Below are 16,992 nucleotides of genomic sequence, written 5' to 3' on the forward strand. Positions count from 1 at the left end.
TAGTTTAATAAAATTGAAGTGGGGGGGGGAGAGCAACAGAGAAAGTTCACCTAAGGAATGTCAATTTTGCATAGATAAATCATATTAATTACAATGATAAATTCAAGCATAACTCAGCAATGTGACTATGGAGTCAAAGTTTGTTTCTCTTAAAATCCTTGTGCTAGCTGTGAAACGCTTAAAAGCAACACTGTGGTATTTGCAGAGTTTTGTTTCCCTCCAGTGCATGCCTTGAAGCCTTCCAAGGCCGGGACAGGTCAGGTTTATTTGTGCAGAACTGAAATATGCAAGTGCTAGTAGAGTAGAAAGGCTGGAATGCTTCTAAATGACCCTACGATAACTCGGAAAATGGACCACTTCTTCAATGCAAATCCTCTCAAGAAAAGCTTCTGCACACAAAGTGAGAGGAACCAGTTACTGCATTGTTTATTGAGTTTCACTTGATTCCTCCTGACAACCATTTGAACAATGACTGTTGGGAAATGTCCCTCAAAGAATTGACAACAATGGCAGAGGCTCAGAGCTTTTATACTTAGTTAATACTGATTTCTTTCTTTCTTTTTTAAGAGGGAGAAAATATTTCTTCCTGAAGGGATTAGAGGATGTCTTATAAAAGACACCTGCAAACAAAACAAGTGACAAAAGATCTTTATCATATTCAATAACAGTTATCCTTTGTACAAAGCTAGGCTTTTCCAGACATAAATAAACCAGCAGCCCTTCACTATTCAACTGAACATACATCAGCTAAATCAGCGCCACCAACAATCAACAGAGGTGAAGGACGGGGCGGGGACCAAACCAACGCAAGTCGAGCAACATCACATAACTACAATCCCAACAACCCAAAGTTTCTCACACACCACCAGAAAACAACAGAAGTCCAGAATAAACCACTCACACAAAACAAACCACTCAGGCAGCAGTATGCAATATGCACCTCATAGAAAGGGGTTCCATGGCTTGAAACAGGAACCTCTTGGTCTGAGGTTAGGATCTATTCTAGACAAAAGAACTACCTGAGATGTGTGTGCATACAAAACCTTCTTCAGACACAGACAGGAACAACAATCTACTTTACAACACTGGACAATATGATGCCCCAATGGGAAACCTCTAGAACAGTGTATCTCAACTAGAGGTACAGGTATCATCGGTGGAACTTGAGTTGGCATCTGGTAGTACTCGCAGGACCCCTGGACACCTACTGCCCGGCAGCAAGACCAGGAACGCAACACAACAAACATTGGTAGGGGGCTCCGAAGCATGGTTTTCCGCACTCAAAAAAGCCCTCCCATCCACTCTGAGCCTCTTACTGGTGTTCGTCATGTCACGTCTGGCCTCCCAACCCAGAAGTAACTGGCAATGATGTCACTGCCAGACACTTCTGGTGGTACTTCGAGTAGGTGGACCATGTGAAGTGGTACGGCGGAGGACAAACCCTGAGAAACACTGCTCTAGAATAGGAAAGACCTGCTGTACTGCACATACTTAAAGGAAACCAGATTAGCATTAAGGCAGGTGGAGATGTAATCTTCAACCATGGCTAAGGTCACTGGAGGTAGGGTCAGAATTTTATCGCAAAAGGCATAATTCTGGGAAGGACGCACATGATCCCGCAGTGGGCTTCTCTGAGATTGTGAGCATTATGTTTGCACTGACCCTACTTATTGTAGGAAAATCCACAAGTCTCAAGGCAAAGCAGGTAATGTAAGGAATGCATTTAGCCAATGGCAAAAAGTTAGTTTTACTGAAATGCAAGTGCCTTACTTGGTCGGCTTATCTGCCACATGCACCTGTTTTCACAACTGTTGCAATAACTTACCAAGTTGTAAATCCTGCAAGAGATGCTTGTAAGATAGAAAATGCGTCACAACCAACAAACATTCACATGTCTCTGGCATCCTGGGCATCCTAATGCCTTATTAGGCATTAAAAGCATGACTTCTGGTTTCTCAGTGAAAACAGAAGTTGTGTTATTTTACCTGCAGAGCTCAGTCTGAGCCTGGCTGGGGACGGTCTGAGCCTTGGCTTCTGCTGTGGTCAGAAGCTTCTCTGGAGACAAGGGGAGCAGAGCTCCCTTGACCCCGGGGGGGGCGGCCCCGGACCACGGGCATGGGCATTGACCTATATCCGTGGTTTTCAGTATCCAAGAGGGGGTTCAGGAATGAAATCCCTGCAGATAAGGAGGCACATCTGTACTTTTAAAAAACCTAGATTAAAATTAACACATTCAACTCCATTCTGAATATTTCAGCTGTCACTGGATCAGAAAATCACTAGCTGACATAGGAATATCGAATATTTTGTGTGTATGTAGCATAGAACAACATTTTCCTTAATGATTGCAGAATTTGGTAACAGAATTACTGCGCCCATCATGCCAGTACAGCACTGAAAGCCACAGGAAAAAAATGCTGAATCTCCATGCTGACTGTCAATACTGAAGTTTAACATGATAACCTTTTCTGGGGAGAACATGCTGAAGATTTGGGGTTTGCTGCTTTAGCCATCCTATGCTTCCTGGTGCCTGCTGAAGCAGCAGCAGCAAAGTGGCTACCACTGTATCCAGCAGGCACTGGGAAGCCACTGGGAGTCTCCTTGGGAGAAGGGGATTTTCATCCCCTGCTCCCAGGGAAAGTTCCAAGCCTCACAATGGGGCTTCTCAAGTCTGTGCCAGCTATCTTGCCAGTGCAGACTTGAAAGATTCCATGTCAGGCTGACAAGCCTGACACAGAGTTCAGAATATGGCAGAGCAGAGCTCTTCTGATTCCACCCCCACCCCAGTTCCCCTCATCCCCAGAGGTCGCACTGCTACCCGGTGGTTTCACTTACCCCTGGTGGTGGCACCACCTCCTGCTATCGCTGGGTCCAGTGCCAGTGCTCCCTATTCTCCCTGTGCCATAAACGTGCTTTACAGAATGCTTACAGCACCCAGCACTGGCACTACAGCTCACCGCTGGCACTGGATGTTTTCAAGATTGGGCCCTAAGTCTACTAAGCCTAAAGGGATTGATACCAGCTGAATTTTTTTATATGCATTATATGTTGGAACTGTCATTCCAACATTGCCGTCTTGTTTTAGGTAATGACTATTTTAAGAAGTTCTGCTAAAGGAGGCATATTAGGACAGAAACTTGTTATGTAAGGTGGATCCCTCTTTACACACACACACACACACACACACACACACACACACACACTTCATACATTACAAGTATTCACCATGCAGATTTCCAACTGTAGGGGAGCCAAATTCACATAATCCTTTCCCTTCAAAAAAAGAAGCAATAATCAAACGAATGGGAATCAGCAAGGAAACTGCTTCATACATTGTGATCAGTGTGGTAGACAGGAGGGAACATATCTGGCTCCCCCACTACATGAAGAATGCAGCCCAGGTAACATATGAGGTTCAGCTATGGAAAGACCTTGGTGCAAGAGGGCCCTCTATACAAGGCTACATCACAGTTTACAGTGGTTGATACACATATTTTAGTACTGTGATGCTTTTTCAGACTGTTTTCTTTTATTGCAGTTTTGCTACTGCTTTTAATGAAAATGTTGTTGTTTGCACAACACTCCAATACCCTTGGAAGAAGAGCTATGAAGAAGTTCATAGAACAAAAATGAACTAAAATATATTGCTTTCACCATTCTTTTCTGAAAAAAATGTGCTACCAGGGAATCCACTGAAAAGCCAGAGCATTGCCACAAATTAATCCCTCACTACTTCCTTGACACTCACTTCTTTTGTTCTTAGACAACCTTTTTTTGTATTTATAACAACTTCTCTCTTTTGTTCTCATTACAGCTAACATTTTCAGCTCTGTTACTGCTAATCTCTTCTTTGTAAATAGCCACACCTGTTTTAATCCAAAACAGTATGGTAAACATTGGCTTCTTTGAGGAAGTACATGCATAATTAGGTTAATCGGTTCTATCTTTTCATGTGAGCTGATTGTTTCTTTACTGTGGATATATTTCATAACACTGCAACAGGCTTGCCAAATGGCCCAAAGGCAAACTAGATGCAACTTACCAAGCATGTAGCTACTACATACTGAAACCTTGACATAATAGTAAGCTGCAGGGAGCCACTCCTACCTGCCACTTATTACTCATTGCTTCTTCCCCCTTGTACTCAGTTTTTGACAACACCCTTCTTAAACAAGGCCTTTCATTAAACCCAGCTGAAATACTTGACAAAATATCAACCCAGGTATCATCGCACTTAGAACCACAACTTTCAGTACAACACTAAATCCTTTAACACAGTGGTTCTCAAACTGGTCGGTGGTGGTCTATGGTTCCTAAAACTGGTGAGTTTTCAGGGATATGTGTATCCCTGAAAACAGGAAGTAACTTTAGATTGGAAATAAGGGCTTTCTAAACAAGCTGCAGAGGAGATCAGTGGGGGCTGTGAGCCTCCAGGACCCTGCAGGAGACCAGTGCTGCCCTCCAGGTAAGTAAAAAAGCCCCTCAGCAACGGCAGCGCTGCGATCTCTGCAGCAAAGACTTACCTGGTTCCCAACTCCCCTGTAGGAGTTTGGGAAGTACTGCTTTAACAGTCTCCATTTGATTACCTGCATGAAATCCAGAGCTGTTAATGGAAGTAAATCATCCAGGTGGCCAATATCTTTGGAGAAACGATTTAGAATTCTTCCTATTTAAAAAAAACAAAACAGACACACAAAACATGATTTGAAAGAAATTGAAGGAGTTTATCAGTAGTGAAGTTTATCAGTTTTGTTCTCCAGTTAAGAAAAGGAAACTCAACCTTGGCAACTCAAGCAAATAAAAATAAAAATAGATGACATTTCTAAACTGTACAATCCTTTCTTTCCTTAGAAATAAATAAAAGTTCTGTTGATTCAGGAGTGTTCTAAAAGACCGACCCCCCCATTATTGAGAGACAAACACAAAAGTGCAAGAGCAGTACACCCAGCCTATAGAAATTCATTATAACAAAAGACAACAAGAGGCAAAATTACATCCAGATCACAACGTCGGAGAGCTATTCACACATTAAACTATACCCAGGTACATCTGTGCATTCTGGTAAGATAATTGTTAATTTGTACCTGGGTATAGTTATGCTATACCCATGTTTTGCTCAGTACAGATTCTGGATCTGAAAAATGAGCCCAGGTGTAGACATGAACATGGAAATGTGTACCACAGGTACAACATAACATGTGAGGTGCCCTAATGTTTCTAAAATAGTGGGTCCCAAAGCACTCCTTAGGAAGAGAGATCCACGTGAGTATTTGCTGGTACAGAAGGACTGCAGCAATATGATCCCCAGGATCGCGATGCTACCAGGGTCAGGAGTGTTTTTTAACTTACCTCCAGCTAGCACTGGAGTCCTGGGAGATCCAGAGGGTTGGAGAGCCCCCCACAGGGCTCCCCAAGCCTCTGTAATTATGACAAAAACAAAACAAAACAGGCACTTCTGGTTTTCATCACAAAACCATGAGTGTCCATTTTTTTCATTTTTCCACACTTAACAGAGGTTGGGGAGCCCCATGGGGGGCTCCACAGAATCTCTGGACCTGCCAGGACTCCATTGCTGGCTGGAGGTAAGTTTAAAAAAACCCTCCTGTCCTGGCAGCAGCGCAATCCTGGCGATTGTGTTGCTGCCTTCCTCCCTGCCCCTGAAAGTGGCAAGGATAAGTGCTTACTGGCTGGTGGGTCGTGACCCACCAGTATGGGAACCACTGGTCTAGAGGCTTTGGTCATTCTTTCCTAAGACTTTACCTAGCGAAGAGATCTGACACTGATTTACCCAGCAAAAGGTCCCACTGATTGCAGTGGGAATTACTAACTACTGAGTGTACATAAAATTGCCAGCTAATCCAAATAGATTTTCACAAAAGAAAAGTCAGCAAGTCTTTAGGGTGTAGCTCCACTGAATCTGCAGATAATTCTGAAATCGAACTTCTGTTCATTTGGTTGATGCAGCCTGTTTTTTTCTGAAAAGAGCAAACAGGCCACCGGTCACACTAAACTTCAGTTCAATTAACAAACCATTAGCTAATCTATCACCACTGAAGCACGCACTTCTGTTTTCTTAAGTGCAGCTTGAATGAAATGTCTGATAAAGGCAGTTGTTTTTTTTAATTCTATTACAGTGGCTAAAAACTTACTTTAAAAAAATCTAACTATTACACTTAAATTAAGGACAGATTATAAAATGACAAAAAAGTAGGAAAAATGTTGAATGATGGCAAATGATTATAGACATATATTTTGACAATTACTTCGCTTTTCAATAATATCTACGGGATTTATATCCCAACTTTCATCCATAACACAGCTCAAGGTGACAAACATGAAACTGCCATGCAATCATCAACCCTGGCATTGCCCCAACATGCTTAGCTTCAGCAAAATGGCGATGTCACATGCTTTCAGACTATGCCCTGGGACCCTTCCACTTAGCTCTGGCATCGTATTCCCCACTAAGCCATACAAAACTAGCTAGATATCCTAGCAAAACACTTGCTGTGAAAACCATTTTATCCATCATTTATTAAGCATGATGTCCTGGAAGCATGAACTGCATGCGCACTACTAGCATTCTGAGCAAAAATCTGTCAAATTCTAAACATTTTGGAGATGTTTTTTACTTTCCAGATAGCGCTATTTTGATTCATTAATTTGAACCATTTTGTCCAAGTCAGCAATTTATTTCTATATATCTAACTAATCTCTTCAAATAAAAGGGGTGGAGTTGGATCTGCTCAACATGGCACAACTCTAAATTTAAGGTGAACTGTAGAGTAAAACTAATGAATGGGTAAACCCACTTTTTAGCATCTTCATTAGGTAAAAATTAGTCAACTGAGCAATATATTGTAACCAACTTAGAGCCGAATCCTGAGCTCAACGCACTGGCTTACCGCTGGCATGCACTGTTGCAAACGTGCTGAAAGGTACATTTGCGAGCTCTAATGCTGAGCAAGCCCCTATGCTAGCCCAGCACTGGCGCCCAGCCTCCACTACTCGGCAATCACATGGACCGCCGAGCAGCAGAGAGGAAAGTGGGGGTAGGGGGAGGTGTTCAGGGGAGGGGGGAGGTGTGACAAGGAGGTAGGGGAGGGCATGTCAGGGGAGGGATCGGGGAGGGAGGGAGGCAGGACTGGTGGAGCTATGGTCCACCAGATCCTGAGCCTTCTCGTCAAGCTCAGCACATGACATGAAGGCTCTAACCTTACTGCCGACCTTATTCTGCTTCTTCCTGAAGTTTCACTTCAACACATCAAGGCTTACTGAAGCACTGAAGAACATGTCAGCATTCCCAAAGTGACCCAACACCTGTAAGACACGCCTCAAGACTTTTCACAAGGCAGAGCATGTAGCAAGGCTACAATGGACCATGAAAGAGAAAGTCTAAAAGTCTCTAACAGCAGCAGCACAGAACCAGGAAATGTGGACAGAGGGGAGATACACTCCCCCTGTTCACTGTAAGAGCACAGTTCAACCACATGTGGTTCTATATTCAATGAAGTTGAACATTATAGGATGCAGATTTGCCACAGACTGCCACATCACATAGAGGTATCGCAGGGTATTTTTCAGATCTGGTGACTGCCTGATTATAAAACTAAAGGACAGGCATTGTTTTGATTCCAAAATGAATAACCAAAGGAAACCAACATTAGGAGTTGCTCGCCTTTCATGGCATAACACAAAGTTTTTAAGGCGGTTTACTAAAAATACACACACACACATACACTCTAAGATTACCGGTAGGGCTTCTAACATATTTTTCTTAATCTACATTTCCCTTTTAAAAAAAAAAAGAGTAACTGCAGAATATCTTTTACCAAGTGGTAACTTATCACAGTGTGCATTTAACCACATGATAAATTGGCAATCGATACCATTCAGCCATATGGCAAGGATTATAGTACCACTCCCATGTTTCCCCAGATTTCCGCTTGGTGTTGATGTACAGTCAAATTCTCATAAGCTGGCAAGTCGTTACCGCCTACCAATTTACATGCACATCATGTCAAGTCACAAACTGATAAATGTTTTTATATATTTATTCAGTCTTCTAATTGTAACAAAAGGAAACTTAGGGATGTGTGGGGGTCCATCTGCAAAAGTCTCAGAAATGTTCAGTGTTTATTGGCCTGCTTAGATCACTACCATCATTTTCTGCACTTTTGGCCTCTTCCATTCTTGACCATGCAGTTCTCTTCTCCCTGCCTTGATGTGTCAGATGTGTCTGTCTATTTTCATTTCAAGCTGCTTCCTGGAATGCTTCCAAAATGCCTTTATATAACACCAAATAGATCCAAATAGGTCTATGAAATGTGGATTGACTGTACAGGTCATGCCTCATTATCCATGGGGGTTCCATTCTCGAACCCACATGCCCGATCTCATCTGATCTCGGAAGCTAAGCAGGGTCAGGCCTGGTTAGTACTTGGATGGGAGACCGCCTGGGAATACCTGGTGCTGTAGGCTTATACCATAGTCTTTCGAGACTGAAGGTTGCCAACCAGTGGGGGGGAAAAAATCAGTGGATACCCAATAGCTTTGAAGACCCACTTCCAAGTTTCTTGCTCCTATATTGGCAACCCAGAATGCATTGGTACAGACACTATACTGTATTCATCCACTAGATGGGGAGAATAATGGAATCTAATGGAATGAAATTATTATTTAACAGCACAAAGATAGCATCAAAATCCAATTTCCCTTTTTCCCTTATTACAAGGCATTTAAAGGTGGACCTCAGTATCAGTGGTGAGTCAAATCAGTGGATACTGAGGACCGACCTTTATTCCTGTAATTCAAAGAAAGATTCTTTCCACATACAATAGTGCATATTGCATGTTCAACTTACATGAACTGAAAAGGATGTGAAACCCTAAGACAAATCAGTCTAGAAGCATATTCAACCCCTTAAATATTTTATTTGAAGATTTCTCTTTCATGTCTTTGTCCCATTTGGTCCCACAACTATGCAAACACAAATTGGATTGATTGCCCTAATCAGACTATCCAAACCTCCCTGTTAGGAGGGATGAATAATCATCCTGTTTGGATAATGAATCTGCCTATTCATTAAGCCTCATTGTGGGCAAGGTGTCTGCAAATAAATGCTCCTCTAGGTGATTACAGGAGTGTGACATCACAAAAATCACTTTTATATAAAAGACTATTTCTCTCTTGGGGAGGGGATGTAGGGGGTGGAAGTTAATCATACAAGAGATCACTCCATGTTCATGTATCTGTACAGGCCATTGAACAACTGTGAAGACGCTCAATTAGTTATTAGATGGGTAGAATACAGCCTTCACCTCACTTTAGAACAAGGTCACTGTCCAAGGACAAGTAGGATCCTCGATAATCCATGTCAGTATGAACTGCTGAAACGCCATGAACTCCAGAAGACCTCTGCTTGCACCAATGAATCATACTTGTTAGTCCAAATTGCTGAAGCTAAGGTGATTACTTACAACTACTTAAGAATACAGTTTCAGTTTATAATTTGTGTGATACAGGGCCTGGGGGCTGGAGGGCAGACACCACTCAGCAATGAAACGTTCACAAAAACTATGTCACAATGCAGTTCTGCCTTCTGAAGTCTCAATCCTGAGAGCATCCCAGGCTTTGTCTCCAGTTTTATCCCATTCTTATTTTCCAAAAGATTGCTTGAGGAGTTTCTGAAGAGATCTTTCTCAAACACTTCAGAAGCTTGTAACTCACCCCTCTCCATAAACTTTTCAAAGCTCAGAATAAATAAGGTTTATGAGATAAGCACTGTACAAAGCACCATCTTGGCTCTCTAACCCAACACACGCACACTCACAACATCTAAAGTTATGACAACTGCTATCGTATCGAGTGCCAGAATAATATAATTTCATTTTAGAGCCAAGTGAGTATCAACCTAGCCAATAGTTACACTAATCATTCCACAAGGAAGATTATTTATATGCAATATTCACATTTTAAAATAACTGCTTAGTTCTCATGGGTAATCAACTTGCTAATCAGCTCCAACGAACAGTAGCTTTCGTGTCTGCCTTGTAATGTCTGTTAAGTAATACTGTGTTCTAAAGGGTGTTTTGCCAGAGTTTCTAGTTTCTAGCAGAGGAAAAAGAAGTGTCTGTTTATTGATTTAAAGTAGGGAAAATGCAGCACTTAAAGAAATGTTGTACATAAAAGTGAAAGTTAGTTGGCAACCTTCAGTCTCGAAAGACTATGGTATCGCGCTCTGAAAGGTGGTTCTGGAACAGCGTCTAGTGTGGCTGAAAAGGCCGATTTGGGAGTGACAATCCCTTCCACACTGGGAGCAAGTGCAGTCTGTCCCTGGCCTGTCTCCCTGGCTATGGGCCTTCCTTCTTTGCCCCTTAGCCTCAGACTGTTGGCCAAGTGTCTCTTCAAACTGGGAAAGGCCATGTTGCACAGCCTGCCTCCAAGCGGGCTGCTCAGAGGCCAGGTTTTCCCACTTGTTGAGGTCCACTCCTAAGGCCTTCAGATCCCTCTTGCAGATGTCCTTGTATCGCAGCTGTGGTCTACCTGTAGGGCGCTTTCCTTGCACGAGTTCTCCATAGAGGAGATCCTTTGGGATCCGGCCATCATCCATTCTCACGACATGACCGAGCCAACGCAGGCGTCTCTGTTTCAGTAGTGCATACATGCTAGGGATTCCAGCACGTTCCAGGACTGTGTTGTTTGAAACTTTGTCCTGCCAGGTGATGCCGAGAATACGTTGGAGGCAGCGCATGTGGAAAGCATTCAGTTTCCTCTCCTGTTGTGAGTGAAGAGTCCATGACTCGCTGCAGTACAGAAGTGTACTCAGGACGCAAGCTCTGTAGACCTGGATCTTGGTATGTTCCGTCAGCTTCTTGTTGGACCAGACTCTCTTTGTGAGTCTGGAAAACGTGGTAGCTGCTTTACCGATGCGTTTGTTTAGCTCGGTATCGAGAGAAAGAGTGTCTCTGAGAAAGAGAAAGAGTGACCGACTCTGTCGTCTCCAGCAGAAGCCAAAGACAAATTTTATGATGACCTGGCCACCACTATCAAGAAGATTCCCATAAAAGAGCCATTGTTCATCCTCGGCGATTTCAACGCTAGAGTTGGTGCTGATAACAGTTCGTGGCCCACTTGCTTAGGTCAGTTCGGCACTGGGAAGATGAACGAAAATGGCCAACGCCTGCTAGAGTTTTGCTGTCATCACGGTCTCTGTGTCAGCAACACGTTCTTCAACACAAAGCCCCAACATAGAGTCTCTTGGAGACACCCAAGATCAAAGCACTGGCACCAGCTCGACCTGATTCTCACCAGACGCTCCAGCCTTCCCAGCATCAAGATCACACGCAGCTATCAGGGTGCTGCCTGTGACACCGACCACTCGCTGGTGTGCAGCAGAGTGAAACTGCAAACAAAGCGACTGTATCACACAAAAAGGGAAGGAAGACCTCGCATTGATACGAGCAAGACCCAGGATCAGAGAAAAGTGGAGGAATTTGCACGAGCGCTTGAGGAATCTCTTCCAGGCCCGGTCGATGCAAACGCATCCAACAGATGGGAACATTTCAAGAATGCCGTTTACAACACCGCCTTGTCCATATTTGGCAAGAAGACCAACAAGACAGCAGACTGGTTTGAAGCCCACTCTGAGGAGTTGACACCAGTCATTGAGGAAAAGAGGAGAGCTCAAGCAGCATACAAGGCCTGTCCCAGTGAGCGCAACCTGCAGGTCCTCCGAGGTGCTTGCAGCAAAGTCCAGCAGACTGCCAGGAGATGTGCTAACGACTACTGGCTCCAGCTCTGTTCTGAGATACAGATAGCAGCTGACACGGGCAACATCAAGGGGATGTATGATGGTATCAAGCAGGCCCTAGGTCCAACACAGAAGAAAATTGCCCCTCTGAAGTCTGCAACAGGCGAGGTCATCCAGGATCGGGCGCAGCAGATGGAACGCTGGGTGCAGCACTACTCTGAGCTATATTCCAGAGAAAATGTAGTCACCGAAGAAGCGCTGAACAACATTGAGTGCCTGCCTGTGCTGGAGGAGCTTGACAGTGAACCAACCCTAGAAGAACTTCACGTGGCCCTGGACTCCCTTGCCTTTGGCAAGGCACCTGGAAAAGACAGCATCCCTGCTGAAGTCCTATAAAAGTGAAAGCATCTTTTTAATATGCCTAACCCTAATTCACATTTTAATTCTGGATAACAATAAAGAAGATGCATACTGCTTGGAAAGAAGTGGTACATGAACACAATTTTAAAAACACACACAAAACAGTAGGGATTCCAATGATCCAACACCTTTTGAAAAGCTGTGCCCTAGAGAAGTTTAACACACATCAAAACTGTTCCACGCCAAGCAAAGAAGCCAACATTTTGTAATCTCAGAACAAATAAAGAAGGTTATGACCAGAATCTAAAGTGCTCTTTGGGCAAACCTATGGCATCTCAGTACACGCACAGAGGAGCTGCTGTTTTGCCCATCATCTGTAGCCCTTCTCCACTCCTTGCAATCTATCAAATATCACTCTGAAGCACCTCCTGCAACCATCTGGGAGACCTTTTCAAGGAACACAACCTGAATGGCATGTGTAGCTACAGGCATGGCCTGTCTGTATCAATGGATCAAACCTAGTCTGTAAACCTAGATTTCCTTTAGACTAAGATAGCATCTGTCTGACGTCACACCCAGACTTTTAAAAAAGTGAAAATGGGGGGGAACCAACCTCTTCCACCCAGCAGCTCACCACCCACTTGCCGCCTCCCCTCCCCAGCCATTGGCATAGTTAAGGCATCTATCTGCCACCAGGAGTCAAAGAAGATTTTGTATACCTCCCCCATCAAATTTAATTAAGTAAATAAATAAAAAGTGTGCCCTTTATTGGTTAGAGACACAGTGCTGGGGTGAAAAGGGATGGTTATTCTCCTCCTGCTGCTAAAAATATGAGCACCACTTGAAAAAGTGCCTCTTTACCCAGTTAGCAGGGTAACTGTATTATGATAAATGGAAATGAGCACTAACTCATATTAACATCTTATTGGTTCCATGCTGTATCATAACAACATCTCATTGACTCTCGCTCTCACACGTAAGTTTTGAGTTAAATAAATCCACTTTTTGTTTCATAAGACAGTTGTGTTTTCATTTTCTGATTAATTGGCCTTAACATTTGATAGAATACAGATATTTCAATGAGGTTTGTTTCATTGCATTCTGCAATAAATTACCTTTTCAAAGATATATAACATGATGGTATTATTTGTACATGCCAAGGTTTTCACAATTTTGATCACTAGTGTCAAGCTCGGTTTGTTCCCCTCCTAAAGCCTGTTGCCCGGTGCAATTGCTACCTCCTGCACCCCCTTATCTACACAACCGAACTGAAAGTGGAATAGAAGCATATTTAAAGACACTCCTGATAAAAGCACAATGAAAAGTTAATTCAAACATAACAGCTCATCAGGACCAAGACTACCCTTGTCCCTGTTCAGTCTCCATCTAAAGAGTCTCTCAATCAGAGGGAATAGCGGAAAAAAATTGTCCCCAGGAATGCTGACATTTAAGATGACATTTGAAAAGGCAGAGTCCTACTTCCATGTTTATAGTTTAGGAGGTTCTGTTTAAAAAAAGTGAATTAACCTCTCCAATCATCGTTTCGATACTGCAGCAGAAAATGAAGCATTTTTTGTACCTTACTCTGCACTATGAAAGGTAAGTGGTGTAGCAAACAGAGTACTGAACATGGAACAATGAAACTTGGGTTCCAATCCCTACTCAGCCATGACACTTGCCGAACGACCTTGAGTGATGCTCTCTAGATGACCAGTCTCTCTTGCTCAGCTTAACAAATTTCATCAGGTGGTTGAGAGGATGAAGACAAAGGGAGGGGAAAACCATAAATACTGCTGTGAGCTCCCTGGAGGAAGGGTGGGATGTAAGTGTAATAAAGCAACAATAAGAAGAAACTGCAGAACAGTCATACAAGGTTTTCAGTGTCAGTACATTTAATGACATAAGAATTCATCTAACTTTTAACAAGTTGATGTCATGGACATGGAATGCATGTACTTCCAATGCAGGAGCAATAAGTTCAGAATGGAAGGTGAGTAGTCTCAACCACTACCTCAATTTTCATTGTGGGGAGACCTGGCCATTTAAATGCATGTACACAGTTGACAATGCAATAGGGGAACTTTGCCATTTAAGCTTTAGCAACCAAGTTGACAGTACTGAAGTTGATCATGCTAAATGCAACAGAGAAACCAGAAGTACGTAGAAAGGTCACTAAGTCACTTCTCCACTGATAAAGCACTCCCATTTCTGCCTCTTTTTTTAAAAAGTACTGGGAGAGGGTGCTTCTGTATCCAGGACGGCTAGGAACATGTTTTGTTAAGAGCTGAAACCTGGTATACAGGATCTGGAGAAAAAAAATCACAAGTTTCTCTACTTTGCCACCTAAATATTTTAAATATTTTTTTTCTGCAAGTTCCACTTCTGCTATCCACAAAACCAGGTACTAGATCTATGTTTCAGAAGTGGTGCCTGGCTCTTCTAGGCACCCATGCCCTACAATTTAATAGCACTTCAAATTCCTACTTTTCCTGTGCAGCATGTATCAACTTCTGTGGAGAATGTCCTCACTCAAGCAGCTCTGTGAATGTTATTATATTAAATAGCTTAATCACAACACACACACTATTCTTAAGATTTCTCCTGAAGTAATTAAATAACTATCCAATGCCAATTAATCATAGTTAAATAAGGGTCTGTCAGCAAAGTACTATGTACACATTAGGGACTGTGTTGCAGTCAAATACTTGGCAGTATCTAAGTTAAACAATGATTCATTAAACCTCCTCCCTACACAATGGCTAGGCCAAACATGAAGTGAAAGAATCAAAACTCTTTTGTATTTCATGAAAGAGACATCAAACCTCAGTATGTGATATTCTTTTCTTACCAACTCTGTAAACTGCTTTTATTGCATGAATCAGAATGTGCTCAGGTGGCCCCATATCCACTTTTGCTTATGCAGGTGTTTGTTGACACACTGAAGTAGATGTTCAAATCTTTCCTTCCAAATGATGGGAACACCTGACAATTTACCCCACCTATTTTCAAAATGTTTTTTCCTACTACATCAGGAAATAAATCCAATGAAAATCATCGACATCCTGGGTGCTAAGGAATGAACAAAATATTCTAAAAAAGACCAAGTTTAGATTATCTTTTAAAACTTCAACACTTTTTTGTGTTAGAAATGTTAATTCTGTTATCCTATTTAACTTACAAAGTCTGTGCAATAAATTACATTATTCTCTTGGCAGGATAGACTGAAAAACAATTTAGTAAGTGAACCAAATGTGGGAAGGCCTAGGTTTTGAAAAAGTAAACTTTCCAACGCCCCCCTTCATTTTCAATACATGCCCCTCCATAATGCTTATTTATATCTTGTGCTGTACAAGTAACACGGGAATACCTAGGTCAGTGGTTCTCACACATTTAGCACTGGAACCCACTTTTTAAAATGAGAATCTGTCAGGACCCACTGGAAATGATGTAATGATTGGAAGTAACATCATCAAGCAGGAAAATTTTTAACAATCCTACCCACACTTACCCAGGAGTAAATTCCATTTACTATCATTGTTAAAAGAAAATACATAGTAGCTTGTTAAAAGTACAGGTGTATCATTTCCCCAAATGCAGACACATACCGTGGTAGCATCAAGTCTAATATATTAAAAATAAAATATTGAAATGAATGGGAACCCACCTGAAATTGGCTCGTGACCCACCTAGTGAGTCCCGACCCACCGTTTGAGAAACACTGATCTAGGTCATGTAGGAGGACTTTGCATCTTCCATTACAGATAACAGCAATGCATTCAGTATCAGAAGTATCTGCCAGAGTGCTGTTGTGGGAGGGAGAGTGAAAGCATGCCACTGAACACAACAGAGATTCCAGAGGTGGACTTATGGGATAGCAGGAGTTAATTTAATAATTTAGGCTACGTTACTACTATACAAACATACCTAAACTTTAAATTATTAAGTGGGCAGGGAGGGGTCTCCCTCTCATGACTGATAATGCTTTAAGAGGATAACTGTTACCTCCTCTGCCTGTTAAACTATGACAGAAACAGATTGGGTGGAGGAAAAAAAATCACTCTGCAACAAAACATTTTTAGTGCAACTATAAGCATTTTCCAGTTTATCAAAGCAGTGACAAACAAGTGAATTTGCCCATATCAAATGCTGACAGAAAACACACCCTGCAGCAATACCAGTGAAGTTCAACGCACTACAATCGTCAAATCATCAAAACCATTAAAATTGGGTTATAAGCTCTGAAAGGAACTATGTTTCTGAAAGAGAAAAAAACTAGAGAAAACCAAAATATGTGTGTGTGTATCTTGAATTGTTGACAATTACTGATCTCTTCTGGCTCCCTTTCCATGTTCTTAGAAAGAAATGTTTATATATGCCTCTTATCTTTTTAAAAAATATGTCATTAACACCGCCTGTCCGTGTATACTGCTATGCAGTTATTACTAGCTTCGCTACAGGGATTCTCTAAATACAAATAAGAAAAATACTCTCAGTTTCTTTCCCTTCTCTCAATATCCCCCAGAGGACTGAAACTGACAAGAACATAATCGCTTTTCCAGACTTCTGCAAATGGGTGCTGTGGAACTAAGCAGAAATAAGCTCATACCCATTTTTCTAAGGTTTCAGTATGCAAGAGACCCAGATGTGGTGTTTATAACCTAAATTAATTTACTATGTGAACAAGATCCTCCGACCTGTAGGCATCTAGTGAAGGGCTGGAGAGGACCACAACTGGTTTTAATTTTGTTTTTGTTTTTTAATTTTTTTCCCCATGCCAATAAAGGTTGTTGAATTGAATTGAATTGAATTTTTTTTAAAAAAAATTCTTGAGCAAATTTTGGCCTGGTGCAGATATTATGCTACCAATATCCTAACCATGG

At 42.1% G+C, this 16,992-nt stretch overlaps 1 protein-coding gene across 1 annotated transcript in view; it reads right to left on the reverse strand.

Moving 5' to 3' along the window:
* ABCC4 (ATP binding cassette subfamily C member 4 (PEL blood group)) overlaps nt 1–16,992 on the reverse strand; it is a 191,298-nt gene that overhangs the window by 74,485 nt on the left and 99,821 nt on the right. The window contains exon 20 of the mRNA XM_066621149.1: nt 4,587–4,666. Within this exon, the coding sequence (XP_066477246.1) occupies nt 4,587–4,666 (80 nt within the window). The remainder of the gene's footprint in view (nt 1–4,586; nt 4,667–16,992) is intronic.

The sequence above is a fragment of the Tiliqua scincoides genome, chromosome 3 (genome assembly GCF_035046505.1).
Source record: "Tiliqua scincoides isolate rTilSci1 chromosome 3, rTilSci1.hap2, whole genome shotgun sequence".
In the NCBI taxonomy this organism is placed as follows: Eukaryota; Metazoa; Chordata; class Lepidosauria; order Squamata; family Scincidae; genus Tiliqua; species Tiliqua scincoides.